Raw genomic sequence first — 21392 nt, 5'->3', positions numbered from 1 at the left:
AACCCAGTCTCAAGAATCAATCAATAAAGAAAGAAATAAAATAAATAAAAAAATAAATATATAAATGACTAGACTGGAAACTATGGTGTTTATTCAGAAGGCCTGGGGAAGGTCCATTCAGGCCCTGTGCAGACTGCTTCGCTTCGTCAGTTCTTAAGAGCTTTGCTGAGTCTTTTGGCAGGCCTTGTTCTTTGGGGGTCCTCCATTCCTTCTTTCTCCCCGACTCCTTCTGCCTTTCTACCATGAGGTTCCCTGAGCTCTGACTGGAGGGATTGGATGGAGACATCTCACTGAGGGCTGTGTGTTCCAAGGTCTCTCTATGTAGTGTCTTGCTGTGGGTCTCTGTTTCTCTCCCAGCTGTTACATCTCTCATGATGGCTGACAAAGGCACTGGATCCATGAGTCCAGCAGGACATCATTATGAGTCATGGTTACTCCCAAAAGGTTTGGGCCTCAATTGCCATATCATATTTTGTAGGCAAGACAGATTGTAGTGAAAGGTTTTGTGGTTAGGTTGGTGTTTCCTTTTCTTTTTTGGTAGACTGCAGACTATATTTTCATGTCATAGACAGTAGAACGGGAGGGTAAAGTTTTGATGTAGGCACCAGCTCAAGTGTTCATGTTCATTGAGTTAATGAGTTGTGGATGTTTTCTTCAGCAATGGGATCTTGTTGTCAGTTTGTGGAGAGCAACCTATTTTTTGCTGACCTCCTTGGTTGTTTGGGAATTTCCACGGGACCCCTTGGAATGACCAACAACTGCATTGTATGAAAAGCATTCCCAAGAAGAAAGCTTAGATTGGTGACAATATATGGACATTAGCAGTTCCCTGTCCCTCACTATTTGGAGACCTCTTCAGGATTGCCTTCATATATTTATTACAGGAAGTTTCCAGTGTCCTGCACTAGGTTTCCATACTGCCACTCAAATGTTTTTCAATTCTAGCTATCTCTCCTCTCATACCCACCCACATCCCTCTGAACTCTCCTTCCCACATGAAACCCCTGTGTCTTTTTCCATGGTCCACCTCACTCATAAAATATTTATTATTTCCCTCCCACAACATGTCCTGCCTAATCCCTTCCTCTATGTTTAACCTCTCTGGGTTTATAGATTGCAGCTTGTTATCATTTCTATAATGGCAATATCCAATTGAAATCAATACATATCATATTTCTCAACTGATCTTGGTTGCCTCACCCAGGATGATTTTTCCCGATTCTATACATGTGCCTACAAACATCATGATACATATTTTTAAAGTGCCGAATAATGCTCCATTATGTAAATGTATCACATTTTCCTTAACTGGTATTTTGTTTAGGGACATCTAGGTTTTTTCTTAAACTCTGGTAAATAGAACAACAATGAACCTGGTGTACTGAGGAAATGTCCCTGTGGTACAATAAAGTATCATTGGGTATATGCTCAACAGTGGTATATACTGCTACGAACATAGTTGAGCACATATCCTTGTGGCATTATTGAGCGTCCTTTGGAGACATACCCAAAAGTGGTTTTCCTGAGTCTTGAGGAAGGTTGTTTACTAATTTTCTGAGAAAACACCACACTGACATCCAAAGGGGCTGTACCAGCTTGTATTCCCACTAGCAGTATTGTTTGTCATAGCCAGAACCTGGAAACAACCTAAATGTCCCTCTACTGAAGAATGGATAAGGAAATTTTGATACATTTACACATTGGAATACTACACAGCAGAACAAGATAATGACATCTTGAATGTTGCAAGAAAATTGATGGAGCTAGAAAAAATTATTTTGAGTGAGGTAACCTAGACACAGAAAGACAGTTATCACATGACTCACCCATAAGTGGCTTTTAAACATAAAGCAAAGAAAAGCAGCCTACAAATCACAATCCCAGAGAACCTAGACAATGAGACATACATGGATCTAATCTACATAGGTGTTGAAATAAGGGAGCTGGCTGGTTTTTGTCGCACCTGGTTCATGCACGGCTAGCTTTACATCTATAGTAACCACACCAAATTGTATTCATTTAAACACTGCCTGGTCCATTAGTTCTAGTCTCTTATTGTCTAATTCTCACATCTTGATTAACCCATTTCTAATGATCTATGTAGCAGCACGAGGTTGTGGCTTACTGGGAAAGATCCTAACCTACGTCTGTCCTGGGTCAGAGGATCATGGCATCTGCCTGACTCTGCTTTCTTCCACCCAGAATTCTGTTCTATCTACTCCACCCACCTAAGGGCTGGCATATCAAAGGCCAAGGCAGTTTCTTTATTAACCAATGAAAGTAACATGTAGACAGATGACCCTCCTACATCATTTCCCCTTTTTCTGTTTAAACAAAAAAGAAAGGCTTTCACTTTAATATAGTAAAATTACATATAACAGAACAGTTATCAAGCAAGAATTACAGTTAAAATATTTATATCTATTTTATCTTTTATCATAACAATGGAAAACTATAACTGTCTATTTATTTCAACGCCATCAAAGACTTTAGAAGGATATAATATTACCCATGTAAACTGGAAGTAAGCAACTTCCAAAACTCTACAAATGACAGAGACATCTCACTGCCTGGACAGTCACCCAAAGTTTTTCTGTACCATTGGGACCTACAGGCTCATAGTATCCACCAGACATTTCCATGAAGCAGGAAATTCCAAAGACTGTTCAGTCACTTTCTTTTGTGTCCTGCAGAATGTCTTGCAGACTTTTTCATGAAGCAGGAACCCCAAAAGACCATCTCACCCTTAGGCAAGTTCAGCAGTCCTCTTTCTGAGGGTTCTTTGTGTCCAGTTTATGCATCAGTCCAGGAAAGAGTAGTTTCTTGCCCAAATGGCTAACCAACTTCATAAGGAGCCTCATCGATATCCATCTTCTTCTTGAAGTAGCTGGTGCTGCCAAGAACATACGCATCTCATTGTCATGAAAACCCCTAAGTTATTAAAACATTTAAATTCCATATTCTGTAGTCTTTTAAAGATATGAAGAATGTCTATCTAACTCAAATATATCTCTTTATATCTAGAAAATCTAACTAACATGACTACAAGCTTGATTATTATTGATGATTATCCATTAACAACCTATATTTCCTAATTATACATTACATTTTTAAATGAACTACGCAATCAAAAAGCCTTAATCAGTATCAGAAATACATATACGTATAAGAAAATTGACCTTAAAATCTATACCAATGAAAATTATTCATATCTATATCATATCCCCCTTTAAATGTAAAAGAACATTTATAAAGAATATCTGGGAATATGGACGTAGTTATTTTTCTCCAAACATCTTCCTGCTGTATAGGGGAACTGTTAATCAGGTCTTTCATGGTATAACCTGTGTGCTAGGTTGTTTTTCAGTCAGCAGTTGAGTGAAGTAATTTTATAGGTGTTCATAGCAACCTTTCAGGAGGTTGTGGTCTATCATACCATATTGGGATAGAAGCAATCCACAGGGTCTCATCCTCTGTGAAAACAAAAGAAGAACTTTCCAAAGCATCATAACCTTAGATCCAAATTCTGAAGTCAAGATACCTTTAGATCATACATGCAGGTATATCAGCTTAGCAGCCCATACAATGAAATGTCTCTCTGTACTTAGCTCCTTCACAGTTGAAAATTATAAAGAAAACACAGTAATACACAGAATCCAGGCTCTCTGAAAATTTTCCATTTTTACGTGGCTTATTTTTCTTTATTTCTTTTAATCTATAACTATCTGTACTCTCTTTAAAGACTTTACCCTTTTTTAAGACATTAACTTTATTCTCTATATTCTTTTTATTCTCTCTCCCAAGCCTGTGTACACTCATCCAACATTGGGACCCATTTAGAGGTCTTTTATATCTGAATCTGACCGATTGTGAATCTGTAATTTTTTACTATCCAGGAGCACTTTTGATTTGTGCCTTAAAATCGCTAAGGACTTAAGAATCTAAGCTGTGACATTCCTAGGTCAAAAACAGGTACTGCGGTATTGCTCCACCCAATCCAACATGGTGGAGCCGCTTGGACTGAATCAGTTACGCCTCTGAGCTGTAGAGTGTATGGCTGTTCTGGATGTTGGCTCCACCTCTGTCCAATTTCAAAATGGAGGATGTACCATTTTCTACTAGCTCTGGGGCCACCATGTATTAGCTGCACTCAGGACTTTAACTCTGAGACTGAGCGTGCAGCACAGAAACTCTTTTCATCCAAGTTACAGCCAAATCTGACAGGCAGAGCACTGCATAGCCTGGAAACATCTTTCTGTATGGCGGCAGGAATCCACCATGCTCTCCCACCTGCCTAAGCCTGATCCTGCAGTCTACCCTGGTGCAGGCAGGGAGCGCTGAGCCATTGGCATGGTCTCATAGTACTATCTTTCCGATCCTAAGCAGGAACACAAACATCCGGTTCCATAAAGCCATTAAAATGCTTCAAATCCAGAGTTTGCATTGGCGGCACAGCCCCAGGAAGCTGAGTTTTAAAATGATGAGGCTTTTTTCTGGCACTATTGCTGAAACAGGAAATCTCTCTACAGCACATCCTAGCAATTGCAAAAAGCAGTCTCCATTTTTTAAAGCCCACTCAGTTTTTTAAGCGAATTTAGTCCATCACGTTGTAGTGCCAATTGTAGTCCATGTTGGGCGACATCTGTAGTGATGAGATGAGCAGGCCTGCTTTTCATCCCACCTAGCTCCTGCACTACCAGATTTACACCCGAAATAACAACACACAAATTGTATTCATTCAAACACTGCCTGATCTATTAGCTCTAGCTTCTAACTGGCTAACTCTCACATCTTGATTAACCCATTTCTATTAATGTGTGTAGCACCATGAGATGGTGGCTTACCGAGAAAGATCCTAACCTACGTCTGTCTCGGGTAGGAGGATCATGGCATCTGCCTGACTCTGCTTTCTTCCTCCTAGAATTCTGTTCTGTCTACTCCACCCACCTAAGGGTTGGCCTATCAAAGGCCAAGGCAGTTTCTTTATTAACCAATGAAATTAACACATAGACAGATGACCCTTCTATATCACATGGGAAGAAAAAGACAAGATCTCCTGAGTAAATTAGGAGCATGGGGACCATGGGAGAGGGTTGAAGGAAAGGAGAAGGGAAGCGAGGGGAACAAGAAAAATGCATAGCTCTATATAATCAATTTTAAAAAGTTTAAAAAAATGCATTGGATATGCTGTCATTATGTCCTGACTCATTTTTCTGCCCCAGGACCAAGCCCAATATCACCCCCTCCTAGTTCTGTAAGAAACAATCCTCTAGAGACAGGGAAGTTTGGAGGTAGGAGGGCTTGTTCCATAAAGTGACAGGGTACTCAGGTGACAGACCAGGCCAGTAGATCATAACAACAGTACCATGTAGAGCTGCCTTATGCACGTCAATAGTGAACACCACAATTTCCTTCTGGGCAAGCTGCCTTAATCCCAGATGTACAGGGAGAAGACTTGAAACCAATTCCTATGAGAAAACCCCGCATGAGGTGTGGGTAGCAGCAGCATTGTCTGTAAACACAACGGGGATGCAAACCCCCAGATGCAGCAGTGGCAAGGGAGACAAATGCATGGATCTGTGGAGAAGGTCCCTGGGTAACGGACTAGAAGACTCCCAGCCTCTCTATAGAATATAAGCTGTCTGCAGCATTGGATGCATACAGGGGGACAGTGTAACAGGAATGGTGGTCACCTTCCTTTTAGTCCCTGGAGTGATCTGTGAAGATGCTTGTCATCCTTATGTCAGCAATTCAGAGAACACAGTGTTGGGAATTGGAACAAGAATTTTACTGCATATGCGCCAAGACAGCAGAATTGCTCAATTGGCAGGGTTGTTTCTAAACACTGTCTATGAGCAAGGCCAGGCTAAGAATCCTCCCCCTAGACTTTGACCTACTGGCAGGCAGCAAATCCCTTTGGAACACAGTCTGCTTTTGCTTTGAAAACAACTCTAGAAAGGCAAGATTGTTTGCAAGTTATTTCTTTAGGTGAAAACTTTTGGACTCCTAAGGATCAGCATATTTCTTTGTAACTATTTCTAAACTCATATTGCCTGACTCTGCCCAAGAAAAATCTTATCTGGAATACAAGCAAGTGTGCCTCATAATATTTCATCACTGAATAGTGTTGTCCAAGTAAATCATTGTCAGGGATTGTTGTTTCTTAATGGTGCAAGTACATGCCCTCCTGAGGGAGCAGATTTAACTCAGTCACACTTCCCCCTTTGTCAGAAGAGCTCAGATTCTGAGCAGCTGGATTGCTTTGGGCTGAGCATCTCAATGACTCCTGAAGGTTTTCCAGCCTCCCTTCCTCTGTGTGTGTGTCTGCTGCTGGCCTCTGGCTTTGCCCAGGCAGGCAGGCTGCTGGTGGTGCCCATGGACGGGAGCCACTGGTTCACCATGCGGTCGGTTGTGGAGAAGCTCATCCACAATGGACATGAGGTGGTGGCAGCTGTGCCAGAGGTGAGTTGGCAACTGGGAAAATCCCTGAATATTACTGTGAAGACGTACTCAATTTCTCATACTCTGGAAGATCTAGACCGAAAATTCAAGTATTTTTCTGATACTCAATGGAAAGCTCCCGAACAAAGTATTATTTCTGCAATGTTTGGCTCAGCCAAAGGTTTTTTTGAATTACTATTTTCAAACTGTAGGAGTTTGTTTAACGACAAGAAGTTAGTGGAGTACCTGAAACAGAGTTCTTTTGATGCTATTTTTCTGGATCCTTTCGATGTGTGTGGCTTGACTGTTGCCAAGTACTTGTCGGTCCCGTCTGTGGTCTTTGCAAGAGGTATACTTTGCCACTATCTCGAAGAGGGCACTCAGAGCCCCAGACCCCTCTCTTATGTTCCCAGACTTCTCTCGAAATTCACAGACACCATGACTTTTATGGAGAGAGTGTGGAACCACATCACCTATATGGAGGAGCGTGCATTTTGCCCCCACTTTTTCAAAACTGCTACAGATATTGCCTCTGAAGTTCTCCAGACCCCAGTGACTATGGAAGACCTCTTCAGTCAAGTGTCCATTTGGCTGTTACGCACTGACTTTGTGTTGGATTACCCTGCACCTGTGATGCCCAACATAGTCTACATTGGTGGGATCAACTGCCACCAAGGAAAGTCACTTTCCAAGGTAAGCTATATCTCCTTTAGCACATGAAGAGAGCCTTTGGTTTGGCCAAGAAAAGATAAATTCTTTACTGAGCTGTGATTTATCATTTACCTCACTGCATATGGAATTTCTTCCTGGGTTAGAAAATTATTTTGTTCCAACTCACTAATTAGGAAACAAATCTATATTGTTGCCCTATTGATATGACTATGTAAACCTTTGAGGATATCGCATATACATTCATAGTTACAAACTAAATTTAACTCTGTATGTATGGTGTTCTCTGTGTGCATAGCAAGGTCATGATATTAGAAAGGATAGGAACTAAGAAAATTTTCCTTAGGAGAAACCAAACCAGTAAGTAATAATAGACATACCACATGAAGACACAAACAGGGATGTCCAGAGGTACGAAGAGGACATACAGAGGGCAAGGCAGGGTAGCTGAAGAGCAGAATAAACAGAAAAGAAAACGTCTGAAAAATTCCAGAATACCACTGAATACTCTGTATGACAACTTTAAAAAATTGTTTAAAGAAACAAAAAAAACCTTCAATGTACATTTTACTGCTTTTGGAGATGTTTTAAAAAAAATGCATCAAGCATTAAAGCCGTCATCATTTTCTGTAGGCTGCACTCCATAGGGGTAGACAAGCAGCTTTTCTGCTTTTCAAGAATCACTGATAAGATAACAAGGATGCAAAGTCAGTGCATTTTCTCAAACAACACAAAATGTAATGTGAGAAAAGAAAACCACCATATGGCACTGGACAATACAAACCAACAGAAAAGTAAGAGTGCCAAGGGAAAAGACAAGAATCAGAGACTCACTTGTTAGCACTTTTAGGAGTCCCACAGAGGTACTACATGGGAGCCAGGTGGTAGTGGCGCATGCCTTTAATCCCAGCACTTGGGAGGCAGAGGTAGGTGGATCTCTGTGGGTTCGAGGCCAGTCAGGCCTTCCAGAACCAGTTCTAGGACATATAGGACTGTTACACAGAGAAACTCTACTTGAAAAACCTAAATGAATGAATGAATAAATAAATAAATAAATAAACAAATCACTAGAGAGGAAGCTATTGTGTCTGTTCAGAGGGCCTGGGGCAGGTCCTAGCAGGCCCTGTGCAGCCTGCTTCAGTCTCGTCAGTTCATATGAGCTTTAGCAGGCCTTGTTCTCTGGGGGGTCCTCCATTCCTTCTTTCTCCCCAACTCCTTCTGCCTCTCTTCCATGATGTTCCCTGAGCTCTAACTGGAGGGATTAGATGGAGACATCTCACTGAGAGCTGTGTGTTCCAAGGTCTCTCCATGTAATGTCGTGCTGTGGGTCTCTGTTTTCTCTCCCAGCTGTTACATGAGGAATCTTCTCTGATGATGGCTGACTAAGCTACTGATCCACGTGTACAGCAGAATGTCATTATGAGTCATTTCATTGTTACTCCCCCCAACTAAGAGCAGGAATACTTGGTTTTACCCTAACTGTCTGGACTTCTGGACACGTAAGCAGTGTGAGGTATGGGTTCCATCTCATGGAAATGAATGAAAAATGAATTTTATGCTCTGGTAATGCTTAGGCTTGCATGGGCAGCCCACGTATGGAGGTTCTGTTGAACTTGTCTGTGTTCATGATCTAAGTTGATGAGGAAGATTGACCAGGAAGTATCCATCTAATGGAGTGGGCCTTAATTCAAATCAGACATAGGTTGGTTATTCCCACAAGGTTGTGTCTCCATTTTCCTACTGTATTTTTTAGGCAAGACAGATTATAGGTGTAATTCTGCCTAAACTGAGTACTTATCTGATCCCCCTCCAAATATATCAAGTTTGGCTTTTTCTTTAAAGTATGCAGAGCTGGAAATTTAACTGTCAGGGTAGAGCTGTTGTATAACCTTTCAAGTTAAGAGGAATTTTTTTTTTTTTACTTCCCCAGACAAGTAGTTCTAACTTCCCCAGTTTTGGAACCTGAGAAGGAGGGAGGCCTTATACCTAGATTGAGTTACTGGCCATCTCTTTTCTAGATTACATAGCTGTTGCTTGTTTTCTGACAGGAGCAATAGAGGTGGTAGTCTCTTAGTATGACAGCCAGGGTGTGGTATATTTTTAATTATTTATTTTTATTTTATCCTCCTTGGTGCTTTGCCTGCATGTGTATCTATATGAGGGTGTGAGAAGCCCTGGAATGGGAGTTACAGACAGGTGTGAGCTACCACATGGATGCTGAGAACTGAACCCTGCACCTCTGAATGAGCAACCAGTGCTTCCAACTACGAGTCATCATTCTAGCCCATATCCCACCACTTTAATATTTTTCCAGAGTTCAACTTCTATTTTTTTAGTAAAAGACAAAACTTTGCTCATCTGAGAGCCACACCTACCTGCCCAGAGCAGTTCCTTTGTCACCTTGCATGGAGAAATGAAGACATTTGGACTTCTCAGGCCATGCATTACTCACCCCAACATTTTTCGAGAATTGGCTGAGATGGCATTTTTCGTCTTTGGGAGAGCTTAGTGGGGTGCTCTCAGAAATTGGACTGCAAGCAACAGTCTAAGGACTCGAGGTAGCTTTGAACCTCCTCTCCTGATAGAGAAGGCAAGCGGCTCAGTGTCAGGGATGACCTTTGGAGTTGGCATATGTGGCAGGCATAGTGAGGTACCACTGAGACACACAGGCTGGTCTCTATGGTCTCTGCCTTTTTGTTTCTGTCCTACCCCAGGTGGAACAGACAAGCATTTCCCACTCTACTTCCTAAAGTGAGCTTTCTGGAAAGGGTCTTGGAAGATTAGGGAACCTTCATGAGTTCCTCTGGTTTCTTATTTTCTTATTGACATCATAGGCCTGGGACAGTCACCCCTTCTGTACTGTGCTGTGTGAATGGTGGATGCAGCGAGGGAGAGGCACATTTGCAGTGAATGATCTTATGCTTGTAATCTGAACTATGTTCAGATCTAGAAACCATGCAGAAATGTCAGGCCTGTGTTTACCCAGGGGAAGACAAGAAATTATACCAGTGAAGGAGATCTTCTGCCTCCATTCAACCATCTCTATTAGAAGAGCAGAGAGCCGGGCGGTGGTGGCACATGCCTTTAATCCCAGCACTCAGGAGCCAGAGGCAGGGGGATCTCTGTGAGTTCAAGGCCAGCCTGGTCTAGGAGAGCTAGTTCCAGGACAGGAACCAAAAGCTACGGAGAAACCCTGTCTCGAAAATTAAAAAAATAAATAAATGAAAAATAGAAGAGCAGAGAGTCTCAGCAGCTGGATTGCCTCAGGCTTAGCTTTTCCCATGGCTCCTGCAGGTTTCCCAGCCTCCCTCCCTCTGTGTGTGTGTGTGTGTGTGTGTGTGTGTGTGTGTGTGTGTGTGTCTGCTGCTTGCCTCTCGCTTTGCCCAGGCAGGCAGTCTGCAGGCGGTGCCCATGGATGGGAGCCACTGGTGAGATAGTCCTTCAAAGTTCCTGCATCATGAAAAAGTCTGCCAAACATTCTGTAAAACACAGAAGAAAGTGATTGATAAACTGTCAATATAGGTGGAACTGTCTTTGAAATTTCCTGCTACATATAAAAGTCTGTCAGATAGTATAGGCCTGTAGGCTGAAGATGGGTGCCCAAATGGTGTGGGAGGTCCTTTTGTCTATGTGTTGCTTTTATTGGTTAATGAATAAAGAAACTGCCTTGGCCTGTTGATAGGAAAGAACTTAGGTAGGCGGGGAAAACTAAATGGCATGCTGGGAGAAAGGAGGCTGAGTTAGGAAGAAGCCATGGAGGTGCATGAGATAGATGTTGGGATTTTTACCCAGTAAGCCACAGCCATGTGGTGATACACAGATTAATAAAAATGGGTTAAATTAATATAAGAGTTAGCCAATAAGAAGGTAGAGCTAATGGGCCAAGCAGTGTTTTAATAAATACAATTTCTGTGTGGTTATTTTGGGGCTAATCTAGTTGGGTGGTCAGGACAAACAAGCAGCCTGCTGCTACAGATTGGTGTCCAATGTGGGGCTTGAACCCACAACCTTGAGATTAAGATTCTCATGCTCTACCAACTGAGCTATCCAGGCAGTGGTGGTACATTTCTTTAATCCCAGCACTTAGGAAGCAGAGGCAGGTGGTTCTCTGTGAGTTCAAGGCCAGCCTGGTCTATGAGAGCTAGTTCCAGAACAGGCTCCAAAGCTACAAAGATACCCTGTCCAGAACCTACGATCTAATCATTTTTTTCATTGACCCAGTGAGGTGGAGAGGTGAGCCCTGAGGGGCTCTTACTTCTGGTGCCAAACACCTGCCCTTGTGTAGGCAGGCATGACCTGTTCTGGGGACAGTGCCAGGTGGGGAGTTTGCCTGGGGCGGTACATCTTTCAAATGGTAATGCAGGTGTCCTAAGGTGAGCTCAGGGAGGACAGAAACCTCCCGTGGAGCAGAAGGGCAAAAGCTCACTTGATCTTGATTTTCAGTACAAATACAATCTGTGAAAGTGGGCCCTCCTCCTGCAGATTGGCGCCCAAAGCCGATTTGGCTGTTACTCAGATAAAAAGTGTTTATGTGCTGAACACTCATTCTCGGGGTTGGAGTGCTGAGCGAGGTTCCTGCCTGGTGGCCCCAGAGTTGGCACTGGTGGTGCTTCCACCATTTTAAAAGTGGGGAGAGGTGGAACCAGCATCCAGAGCCACTGCAACCAATTTGGTTACCATTTTAGAGCTCTTCAAGACTTTGGGTGACTTTCCAGGCAGCGAGATGTCTCTGCCAATTCTAGAGTTTTAAAAGTTGCTTACAATACACTTCCTGTTTACTTAGGTAATATTATATCCTTCTGGAGTCTTTGATGGAATTAAATAATAGATATAGTTTTCCTTAGTTATAATAAAAGATAAATGTATATAAGTATTGTAACTATAATCCTTTCTTGATACCTGTTTTATTATATGTAATTTTATTATGTAAAAATTAAAATCTTTTTTATTTAGACAGAAAAGGGGAGGTGATGTGGGGTTCCCCTCTGGATGCTGTGAATACCATTGGTTAATTTGAAAAAGCCACTTTGGGCCTATTGCAGTGCAGAATATGGCAAGGTGGAAATTCCAAGCAGATAGAGGAGGAGAGAGTAGGTGAGTCAAGGAGACAGCATGTTGCCACCTGAGGAGAAAGACGCCCATGCACCTGTACCAGTAAACCATGATCCTCAAGGTAAAATACAAATTAATAGAAATGGATTATTTTAAGATGTAAGAACTAGCTAGAAGTATGCTTAAGCTATTGACCAAACAGTATTGCAATTAAAACAGTTTCTGTGGGATTATTTTGGGTCTGGGTAGCTAGGAAAGTGTAGGCCTCTGTCTATACTTCCTATTGTCTGTTTGTCACCTTCTGGTTCTTGCCTACTGTCATTAAATTTTATTTCTTATATTCTGATAGTTTATTGAACATTTTTATGACTTTTATTCTAAATTCTTTGTCAGTCATTTTATGGATCTCTAGTTCTCTGGTGCCCCCATTGCAGTTTTCTGAGTTTCTCTCAACATGTCACAGGTCCTTGGTTCTTTATAATGTTAATATCCTTGTCCTGAAAAAAAAAAAAACCTTCTGATGTGAACTTGTCTTGACATGTGTCCTTTGGTAGCAACAGGTCTTTGCTATGCATTCTAGCCTGTAACTCTGGAAGGACCAGTGTACTCCCTGAGCAAGAAGGACTTTTATTAGCTTTCTAGTTGACTAAGATGCATGCTGCCTCCATGCTGATGTTGGGTGGGGCGGTTGGCAGGCTTTGCTGCTGGATGAGATGCTGGTTGGGAGGGGGCGCTACCGTGCGGAACTGCTGCCTGGGCATTGTGACAGCTCTGTTTAATCTGTTCTGAAGATCTACTCCCTGGCCAGTTGAGTCCATTCTTTAAGATCTTGGGCAGGGCTGAAGGCTCAGTTTAAGAGTTCAGCAGAGTTGCTACTCAATAATGTGGGGTCAGAGGCTACATTCTTATAAATATATAATGGGGGAAAAATTGTCTATGCCAAGTGGGAGATGTGGCATAGACTTTTGCCTGAGCTGAGTGCCTTTGAGCTCCTGAGTCTATCTACTATGCTCCCGTGAAGTATGCAGAGGCGTGAGTCTCTCTGCCTGTGCAGGGCCAACTGGTAGGTCTTTTTGACTGAAGAGAGCTCCTGATTGACTTCCACTAGAAGGTGCCACAGCCTTCAAGCTGCATCTTCTCCTTCCAAATAACCCTTTGAAGAGAAACTCTTACTAGTGTTGCCAGCAGCTTTGTTCTTGGATGGTTTGAGATCTGATCAAGTTGACAGCCAGGAAGAATGATCACAGCCATCCCCCACACTCTTCTAAACTAGACCGTGAGCCGTCCCCTTGTCTATGTAGGGAAGTTAGACTACACTCTGAGAAGGGGTAGAAACACAGAAGGATAATAAGTGACGCTGACTCGAATGTCTTCCTATGCCTAGGAGGGTGACTAGGCTGGTTTTGTAGATGGGCTAGGATTTAGCTGTTATCTCTGGACAAGTTCAATAGCTGGCTGGGAGAAGGTGCCGTGGTGACCTGTGTACAGGTCACTAAGACTTTGACTTCCTTTCTTTCATTCGATTTCACTCCATGTGGCATGACCATGTCCTTTCTCCTAGTGACCCCCCTGTCCCCAGTGATGTCACTGAGGCAATCCTCCTAGGAACTCTGGGAACACTAAAGACTTTGTATTACGAGTACCAGCTCACTTCTCTGCCAGCACGTCCTTGATCAGGGTAAATGATCTCTTTATCAGCATTGTCCTGATTTGGGAGCAGGGATTGAGTGACAGGACCTGAGTAAGACAATTGTCCTTTTCTTTTTTGTTTCAATTTTGTTGGGTCCCTAGAGGACAGGTCTTCGCACCCCCACTTGATCTGTTTTGCACTCTTGTGGTTGGTTGTTCTGAAAACAAGAGTAAAAACAAGAACAAAACAATCTGTTGTTTTCAGCAATGTTTCTAGAGATGTTTACCCCTTCAGTGATGAGCTTCTTGTTTTTGCTGGCTTGGCCTCCCCTGCTGAGGGCTATATATACCCTGTGAGAAAGTGAAATAAAGGCTTCTCTGCAGAACCTGAAGTTGTGCTGTGTGTTAATACCGACGTCCCTCTCTCAGAACTACAGTTGCCATGGCGTGGCAAATTTCATTAAGTTCTGTGAACCACTCATGCTTCTTGGGCTTGTCTTCAATTGTTAAGGTTGATTTTTCTAAAGGGGGGCAGGGCCCAAGTCTTCCCTTAGCAATAACCATACAGATATCACCCTAGCCGTTTCGCTTTGTTTTCATATAGGGTCTATTATGTAGCTTCAGCTGTCCTGGGACTTACTATGTTCACCGTGCTAGACTTGAAATCACAGAGATCCTCCTGCCTCTGCCCCTCCCCAGTACAATGACTAAAGGTGTGGCACCCTAGCTATTTTTAATCTTCAAAGATGTTCACCTGAGTGTTCCCCAGCCACCAAGAATTGAGCCACTATTTCAAGTTTTTTGCTCACAATCAATGGAAAACTCAAGAAGTAGGAATGTTTTCTCTGCTAAAGAATCCAGGCACATATTTCTTTGAATTACTGTTTTCACATTGTAGGAGTTTGTTTAATGACAAGAAGTTAGTGGTGTACTTGATGCAGAGTTCTTTTGATGCTGTGTATCTGGATGCTTTTGATGTGTGCGGCTTGACTGTTGCCAAGTACTTGTTGCTCCCGCCTGTGGTCTTCGGCAGGGGAATATTTTGTTATTATCTTGATGATGGTGCTCAGTGCCCCAGCTCTCCTTCTTATGTTCCCAGAGGTCTCTTGAAATCACAGAGATCCTCCTGCCTCTGCCTCTCCCCAGTACAATGACTAAAGGTGTGGCACCCTAGCTATTTTTAATCTTCAACTCTCCACCTTCTTCCCTACCCTCAGATGACACGTGTTGATTTAAATGTCCTTCTAACACACAAATACTGATGGATATTTAATTCCAGATAGAGCCGATCATCCTAAGTCCTTTCTGTTTTGTTTTGTTTTGTTTTTTTTAAATACAGGGTTTCTCTGTATAGCCCTGGAGCTCACTCTGTAAGCCAAGCTGCCCTTGCCTGCCTCTGCCTTCTGAATGCTGGGACTAAAGGCTTGTGCCAGCATGGCCTGGTTCCTTAGTCTGTTCTTAAGCACAGAGCATTTCCTAACCCTGCTATTATCTCAGCAGCACAGAGACCCAGGAGCAGAGTGGCTGGGTCTAGCTGTGCACTAGCTACATTTTAGTGCATTTCGATAATTGCTTTTAAAACTCAGAGCAAACTTCAGGATTTGGTCAGCTGTATGTGAGAGTTCTCATTTTTCCATGCCCTCTTCTACTCTGGACATGGTCCAAATGTTAAAGTCTTCTTAATTTTGGTGATGAAAAATTCTGTGTAGCTGTTCTAGTAGGCTGAGCAAGTCATGAGGAACAAGGCAGTAAACAGCATTCATACAGGGCTTCTGGTTCAGTTCCTGCCCCTAGGTTCCTGCCTGGAGTATAAGAACTTTTTATTTATTTGCAAGTACATTTAAATAATAAGGTTCATTTATTTTTAAAATATTGTTTTAAAAATAAGCAACATCTTTTGAAACTCTGAATAAGACAATTAAGAAATAAAACACACAGGACTATATTATAAAATACACACAGAAAAAGAAACAGAGCACTTGACCATAATTCATTTGAGTTCTATTTTATTTTATTTTTAAAAATTGTATTTAATCTGCATTGATGTTTTGCCATGGGTGTTGGCTGTCCTGGAATTGGAGTTACAGACAGTTGTGAGCTGCCATGTGGGTGCTGGGAATTGAACCGGGTCCTCTAGAAAAGCAGGTAGTGCTCTTAACCCCTGAGCCATCTCTCTTCAGCCCTTGAATCCTATTTTAAACAGCTTACGGCAGCATCACATTCAAGGCTTGTGTTATAGGCTGTTTTAGGGTTTATGCTACTGTGATGAAAGACCATGACCAAAAGCATCATTTTGCTATGGGAAGCAATGAGGCAAAAAAAAAAAAAAAAAAATAGTCGAGGGGCCCAGGCCCCCAAAATAAATGCATGGCTCAGTGAGTGCAGTGCTAAGGGAGAACTTGAGAAAGGACAGTCATGTGAGAGGCACTAGCTCAAAAAGGGAGCAGTGTCTGAGGGGCCCCAGACCCCATAAGCGAATGTAGCACTCAGTGAGTGCAATGCTGGGGAGAACACAAGGAAGGGTGGTTGTATGAGAGGACTAGGCCAAAAACGGAACAGTCTCCCCACTTGTCCCAGGGGACTGATGGAAAGTCGGGAAGTCAGCCGCTAGAAGGCTCAGATTTAGGATTTTTTGCCCACAGCGCAGCATTGGTAGAAAGAGAGCTCCGTGAATGGAAGAGACAGATTCTGCTGCTGCAGTGGGAGGCAGCACAGGGAGAGGGAGAGGGGAGCTCCGGCCAGCAGAATGCCCTTTAGGCTGCCAAGCAGGGAACTGAAGCCCAGCTCACAAGACAGAGCAGGAAACGACAGTGACAAAGGGGGGGGGGGGGGAGGGGGAGAAGTAAAGGGGGAGAAGTTGCCTCTCCAGAAGAAGGGCAGAGAGACAGAGAGGAGGGAGAAGAGTAAGAGGAATTTAGAGACAAAAACATAAGTAAACCTCAAGACTAGGCAAGGAATACCTCAGTAAAGATGGTGGGACTTGGTCAATTGACCTGCCCTTATTTAATATGACAGTGAGATCACCTGACCTTTAGTGACAATGGTGGTGAGGTCACCTGACCTTAGTCAAAATGGCGGCAGTCACATGTTGTATGGAAAAACCATGTTTTTAGAGCCACAGGAGTTTTAAATATAATAAAAAAGAGAGACATAGAGACCATGTAGAACATACATTTGAATTATATCCATGTGGCCACACCATTCACGTATTCTTTCATACATGAAGTAGAGAGGAAAATCGCCCAGCACCTTAAGCAGCAATGCTGAGCAGCAGCGCCACCAGCCTTGGTAGGGAGCAAGGGCTAGAACTGGAAAAACCTGCCTTACGTTTGAGGGACCAGTGGCAGCAGTGGCAGAGAAAGAATACAAGGAATAGGAGCAAGAGAAAAAGCATTCCCAGGTGTGTGGAGATGGGGCTGCCCAGGGAAAGGAAAAGCAAACGGGCTGGATGTGCTGGAGGCAGGACACGGGCAGTCGTGTTTGCTGGTAGAAATTGGAAAGAAGCTAATAGGAACCTTACCATTTGCAGCACTGGAAAGTGGTCAGAGTCCAGGGTCCCCACATGTCCTCAGCCAGCCTGACCGTGGGCGGGAGGGAACGTGGAGAGAGCCTGGCTAAGTCAGACACCAATCTTATTCTTTTTTAAAGATATAAGGATGGGGGGAAGGCCGGTCCCACGAGGGGTAGCTTGGTCCCGTGAGGGGCAGCAATGGGTCACCTGAATTGGGTGAGTCAACTGAGGCCTTGGTGTGTCATCTTGGCAGGTGAGAGACTGCCATAGGTGAGAAGCAGACAGATACATCATGCAGAGAGAGTTTGGGTATAGAGTTTATTTGATGGGTTATGGAGGGAAAAAAGGGGGGAAGGAAAGAAAAGAGGGAGAAGCAGAGAGATAGAAGTGACGGAGAGAGAGAGAGAGAGAGAGAGAGAGAGAGAGAGAGAGAAGAAGTTACCTCTTCAGGAGAGAGACAAAATGAGAAGCACAGTCTGGAAGAGGTGGGAGAAACACTTGTCTCAGCAGAGGGAAGGATGAAGGTGGGCAGGGCTTGTCTCTTAAGGGAACAAGATATCCAGGTGACAGACCAAGTCAGCAGATCATAACAACAGCCCCATGTAGAGCTGCCTGATTCTTCTCAACAGTGAACACCACAATTTCATTATAGCGAGCTGTGTCAATCCCAGATGTACAGGGAAAGAACTTGAAACCAATTCCTACGAGGAAAACCCGCATGAGGTGTGGGTGACAGCAGCATTTCTGTAACCACAAGGGGGAAGCAAACCCCCAGATGCAGCAGTGACATAGGAGACAAATGTATAGATCTGTGGAGAAGGTCCCTGGGTAACTGACTAGAGGCTTGCCTTAGCTCTCAGCCTCTCCATAGAATATGGGCAGTCTATAGCATCGGATGCATCAAGGGGGACATTGTAACAGGAATGGTGCTCACCTTCCTTTAATCCCTGAAGTGGTCTGTGCAGATGCTGGTCACTTTTATGTCATATTTAGAGAACACAGTGTTGGGAAGTTAAACAAGAATTCTACTGCAAATGAGCCAAGACAGCAGCATTGTTAATCTAGCTGAGTTATTTCTAACCACTGTCTGTGAGGAGGGACCAGGCTAAGGAACCAGCGGCAGGCAGAAAATCCCTTGAAAACACAGTTTGGTTTTGCTTTGAGACCTGTTCTGGAAATACAAGATTCTTTGAAACTTGCTTCTTTTGGTGAAAACATTTGAACTCCTTAGGGTCAGGAATATTTCTTCGTAAATATTTCTAAACTCACATTACCTGATTCTGCCCAAGAAAAAGATCTTATCTGTAACACAAGCGAGAGTGCCTTGTAATATTTTATCATTTATTACTGTTGTCCAAGTAAATCATTGTCAGGGATTGTTGTTTCTTCATGGTGCAAGTACACGCCCTCCTGAGGGAGCAGATTTAACTCAGTGACACTTCCTCCTTTCTCCAAAGAGCTCAGATTCTTGGCAGCTGGATTGCCTCAGGTTGAGTTTTTACCATGGCTCCTGCAGGTTTTCCAGCCTCCCTTCCTCTGTGTGTGTGTCTGCTGCTGGCTTCTGGCTTTGCCCAGGCAGGCAGGCTGCTGGTGGTACCCATGGACGGGAGCCACTGGTTCACCATGCGGTCGGTTGTGGAGAAGCTCATCCACAATGGACATGAGGTGGTGGTAGTAGTGCCAGAGGTGAGTTGGCAACTGGGAAAATCCCTGAATATTACTGTGAAGACGTACTCAATTTCTCACACTCTGGAAGATTTAAACCGGGAGTTCAAGGTTTTTCTTGATGCTCAAATGAAAGATCAGCCAGAGGGAATGACTCTTCTACTATCCGGTCCATCCAAAGGTTTCTTTGATTTAGTGTTTTCACACTGTAGGGATTTGTTTAACGACAAGAAGTTAGTGCAGTACTTGAAGCAGAGTTCTTTTGATGCTGTGTTTCTGGATCCTTTTGATATGTGCGGATTGACTGTTGCCAAGTACTTGTCTCTCCCATCCGTGGTTTTTGGCAGAGGAATATTTTGTCACTATCTTGACGATGGTGCCCAGTGCCCCAGTCCTCCTTCTTATGTTCCCAGAGGTCTCTTGAAACTCACAGGCAACATGAATTTCATGGAGAGAGTCCGGAACCACCTCGCCTACATGGGGGAGCGTGTATTTTGCCCCAGCTTGTCCAAAACTGCTACAGATATTGCTTCGGAAGTTCTGCAGACCCCAGTGACTGCGACCGACCTCTTCAGTCAAGTGTCCATTTGGCTGTTACGCACGGACTTTATGTTGGAGGTCCCCAGACCTTTGATGCCCAATATTGTCTTTGTTGGTGGGATCAACTGCCACCAGGGAAAGCCACTCTCTAAGGTATGTTGTCTCTCCTTTCCTTCAGCACATGAAGAGAGACTTGGCTTTGGACGCTAAAGTTATCCCTTACTGAGTGGTGGGCTGTCACTCACGCCGGTCATGTCCAGTTTTCTTTCAGCTCTACACTTGTCATCTCAGTTTGTTCAGCACAGTCTTTGACTGGTCTTTGCAGTAGTGTGGCTTGTAAACCTTGCTTGCTGTTAGGCGTGTGGCAACAGACATTCTCAGCGTCTCCAGGCTGCCTTTATTAATTGTTTGTGGAAACAGAGTGAGACGCACAGTAAGAAATGAAGCTTCGTCTTATTCATTCTCGTCCTCTACCTCATTCCTGAAAATGCTGCGAGGACACTTCGTGTTCGGATTCACGGGGTTACTGCAGAAATAGCATGTGTAGATATGAACACTCATCATGATTTTCTTTTTTTTTAAAGGTTTATTTATTTTTTTAATATATTTATTTATTTATTATGTATACAATATTCTGTCTGTGTGTATGCCCGCAGGCCAGAAGAGGGCACCAGACCCCATTAAAGATGGTTTTGAGCTACCATGTGGTTGCTGGGAATTGAACTCAGGACCCTTGGAAGAGCAGGCAATGCTCTTAACCTCTGAGCCATCTCTCCAGCCCCCATCATGATTTTCTTAAAATAAGATTCAGCTCCATTCTGCATGCAGGTTCTTCATTATCCCTTTTCACCTACCAGCAAGTAATTAGCATCACAATACTAGATGTATCCTATTCTCTCAGAAGTTCTCTCTGCAATTTCTATTAGAGACTCTCAGACATTTGTAAAATGTGTTTTGACCAAATCCACCCATACTCTTTCCTCTCCACCTTCTTCCCTACCCTCAGATGACAAGTGTGTCGTTTTAAATTTCCTTCTAACACACAAATACTGATGGATATTTAATTCCAGATGGGGCCAACCATCCTTAGTGCTTCCCTTCTTTCTGTTTTCTTCTTCTTTTTCTTTTTTTTTGATACAGGGTTTCTTTGTGTAGCCTTGGAACTCACTCTGTGAGCCAGGCTGCCCTTGTACTCAGAAATCCGCCTGCCTATGTCTCCTGGGTGCTGGGACTAAAGGCTTGTGCCACCATGGTCTGGTTCCTTAGTTTTTTCTTAAGCACAGAGCATTTCCTAACCCTGCTATTATCTCAGCAGCACAGAGACCCAGGAGCAGAGTGGCTGGGTCTAGCTGTGCACTTGCTACATTTTAGTGCATTTAGATAATTGCTTTTAAAACTCAGAGCAAACTTTACCATTTGATCAGCTGTATTTTATTTAATTTTTCATGCTTTCTTCTTCTCCGGATCTTGTCCAAATGTTAACGTTTTCTTTATTATAGTGATTAAAAGTTCTGTGTAGCTATTTCAATGTTCACTATCTGTTCTGGTAGTCACTTGGGCCATTTGCATTTTCTCTATGTTAAATCACACATTGCCATCCTTTTACCCTTTTTCTAATTGCTACCAGCCTCTAGAGTTCAGATATATTAACACTTGGTCATTCAAATATGTGCTGCACTTTTTACTTAGCTGTTTAATTTCAAGTTTTTTTAAATTTTATGTGTAAAGTGTTTTGCCTTTATGTTCGGGCTTCTCATTCATGCAGTAACCATAGGAAGCAGAAGAGGGCACTGGATACCTGAAACTGGAGTTACTTATGGCTTTGAGCAGCCCTGTGGGTTCTGTGAATTGCATTGGGATCCTCTGGAAAAGCAGCCAGTTATCC

The 21392-nt window shown here is 43.2% G+C and overlaps 2 protein-coding genes across 3 annotated transcripts in view; both read left to right on the top strand.

Moving 5' to 3' along the window:
- LOC121447552 (UDP-glucuronosyltransferase 1-6) overlaps positions 1-21392 on the top strand; it is a 135731-nt gene that overhangs the window by 35890 nt on the left and 78449 nt on the right. Inside the window, exon 1 of one of the 2 annotated variants that reach the window (XM_041650859.1) lies at positions 18762-19660. The exons of the other annotated variant lie outside the window; for it this stretch is intronic. Within the exon in view, the coding sequence (XP_041506793.1) occupies positions 18806-19660 (855 nt within the window). The 5' untranslated portion in view covers positions 18762-18805. Of the gene's footprint in view, positions 1-18761; positions 19661-21392 lie in introns of those variants that run through there. 2 annotated transcript variants of the gene reach the window in all.
- LOC121447554 (UDP-glucuronosyltransferase 1A8-like) lies at positions 6205-7161 on the top strand. Its single transcript, XM_041650864.1, has one exon. It carries the CDS (start codon positions 6280-6282, stop codon positions 7159-7161), a length of 882 nt encoding a protein of 293 aa, XP_041506798.1. The 5' UTR covers positions 6205-6279.

This window comes from Microtus oregoni, unplaced genomic scaffold (assembly GCF_018167655.1).
Source record: "Microtus oregoni isolate MIOR12 unplaced genomic scaffold, Mior012 000004F_ref0000308, whole genome shotgun sequence".
NCBI lineage: Eukaryota > Metazoa > Chordata > Mammalia > Rodentia > Cricetidae > Microtus > Microtus oregoni.
Note: the sequence above shows the minus strand (reverse complement) of the source record. Positions and strands in the feature narration are given on the sequence as shown.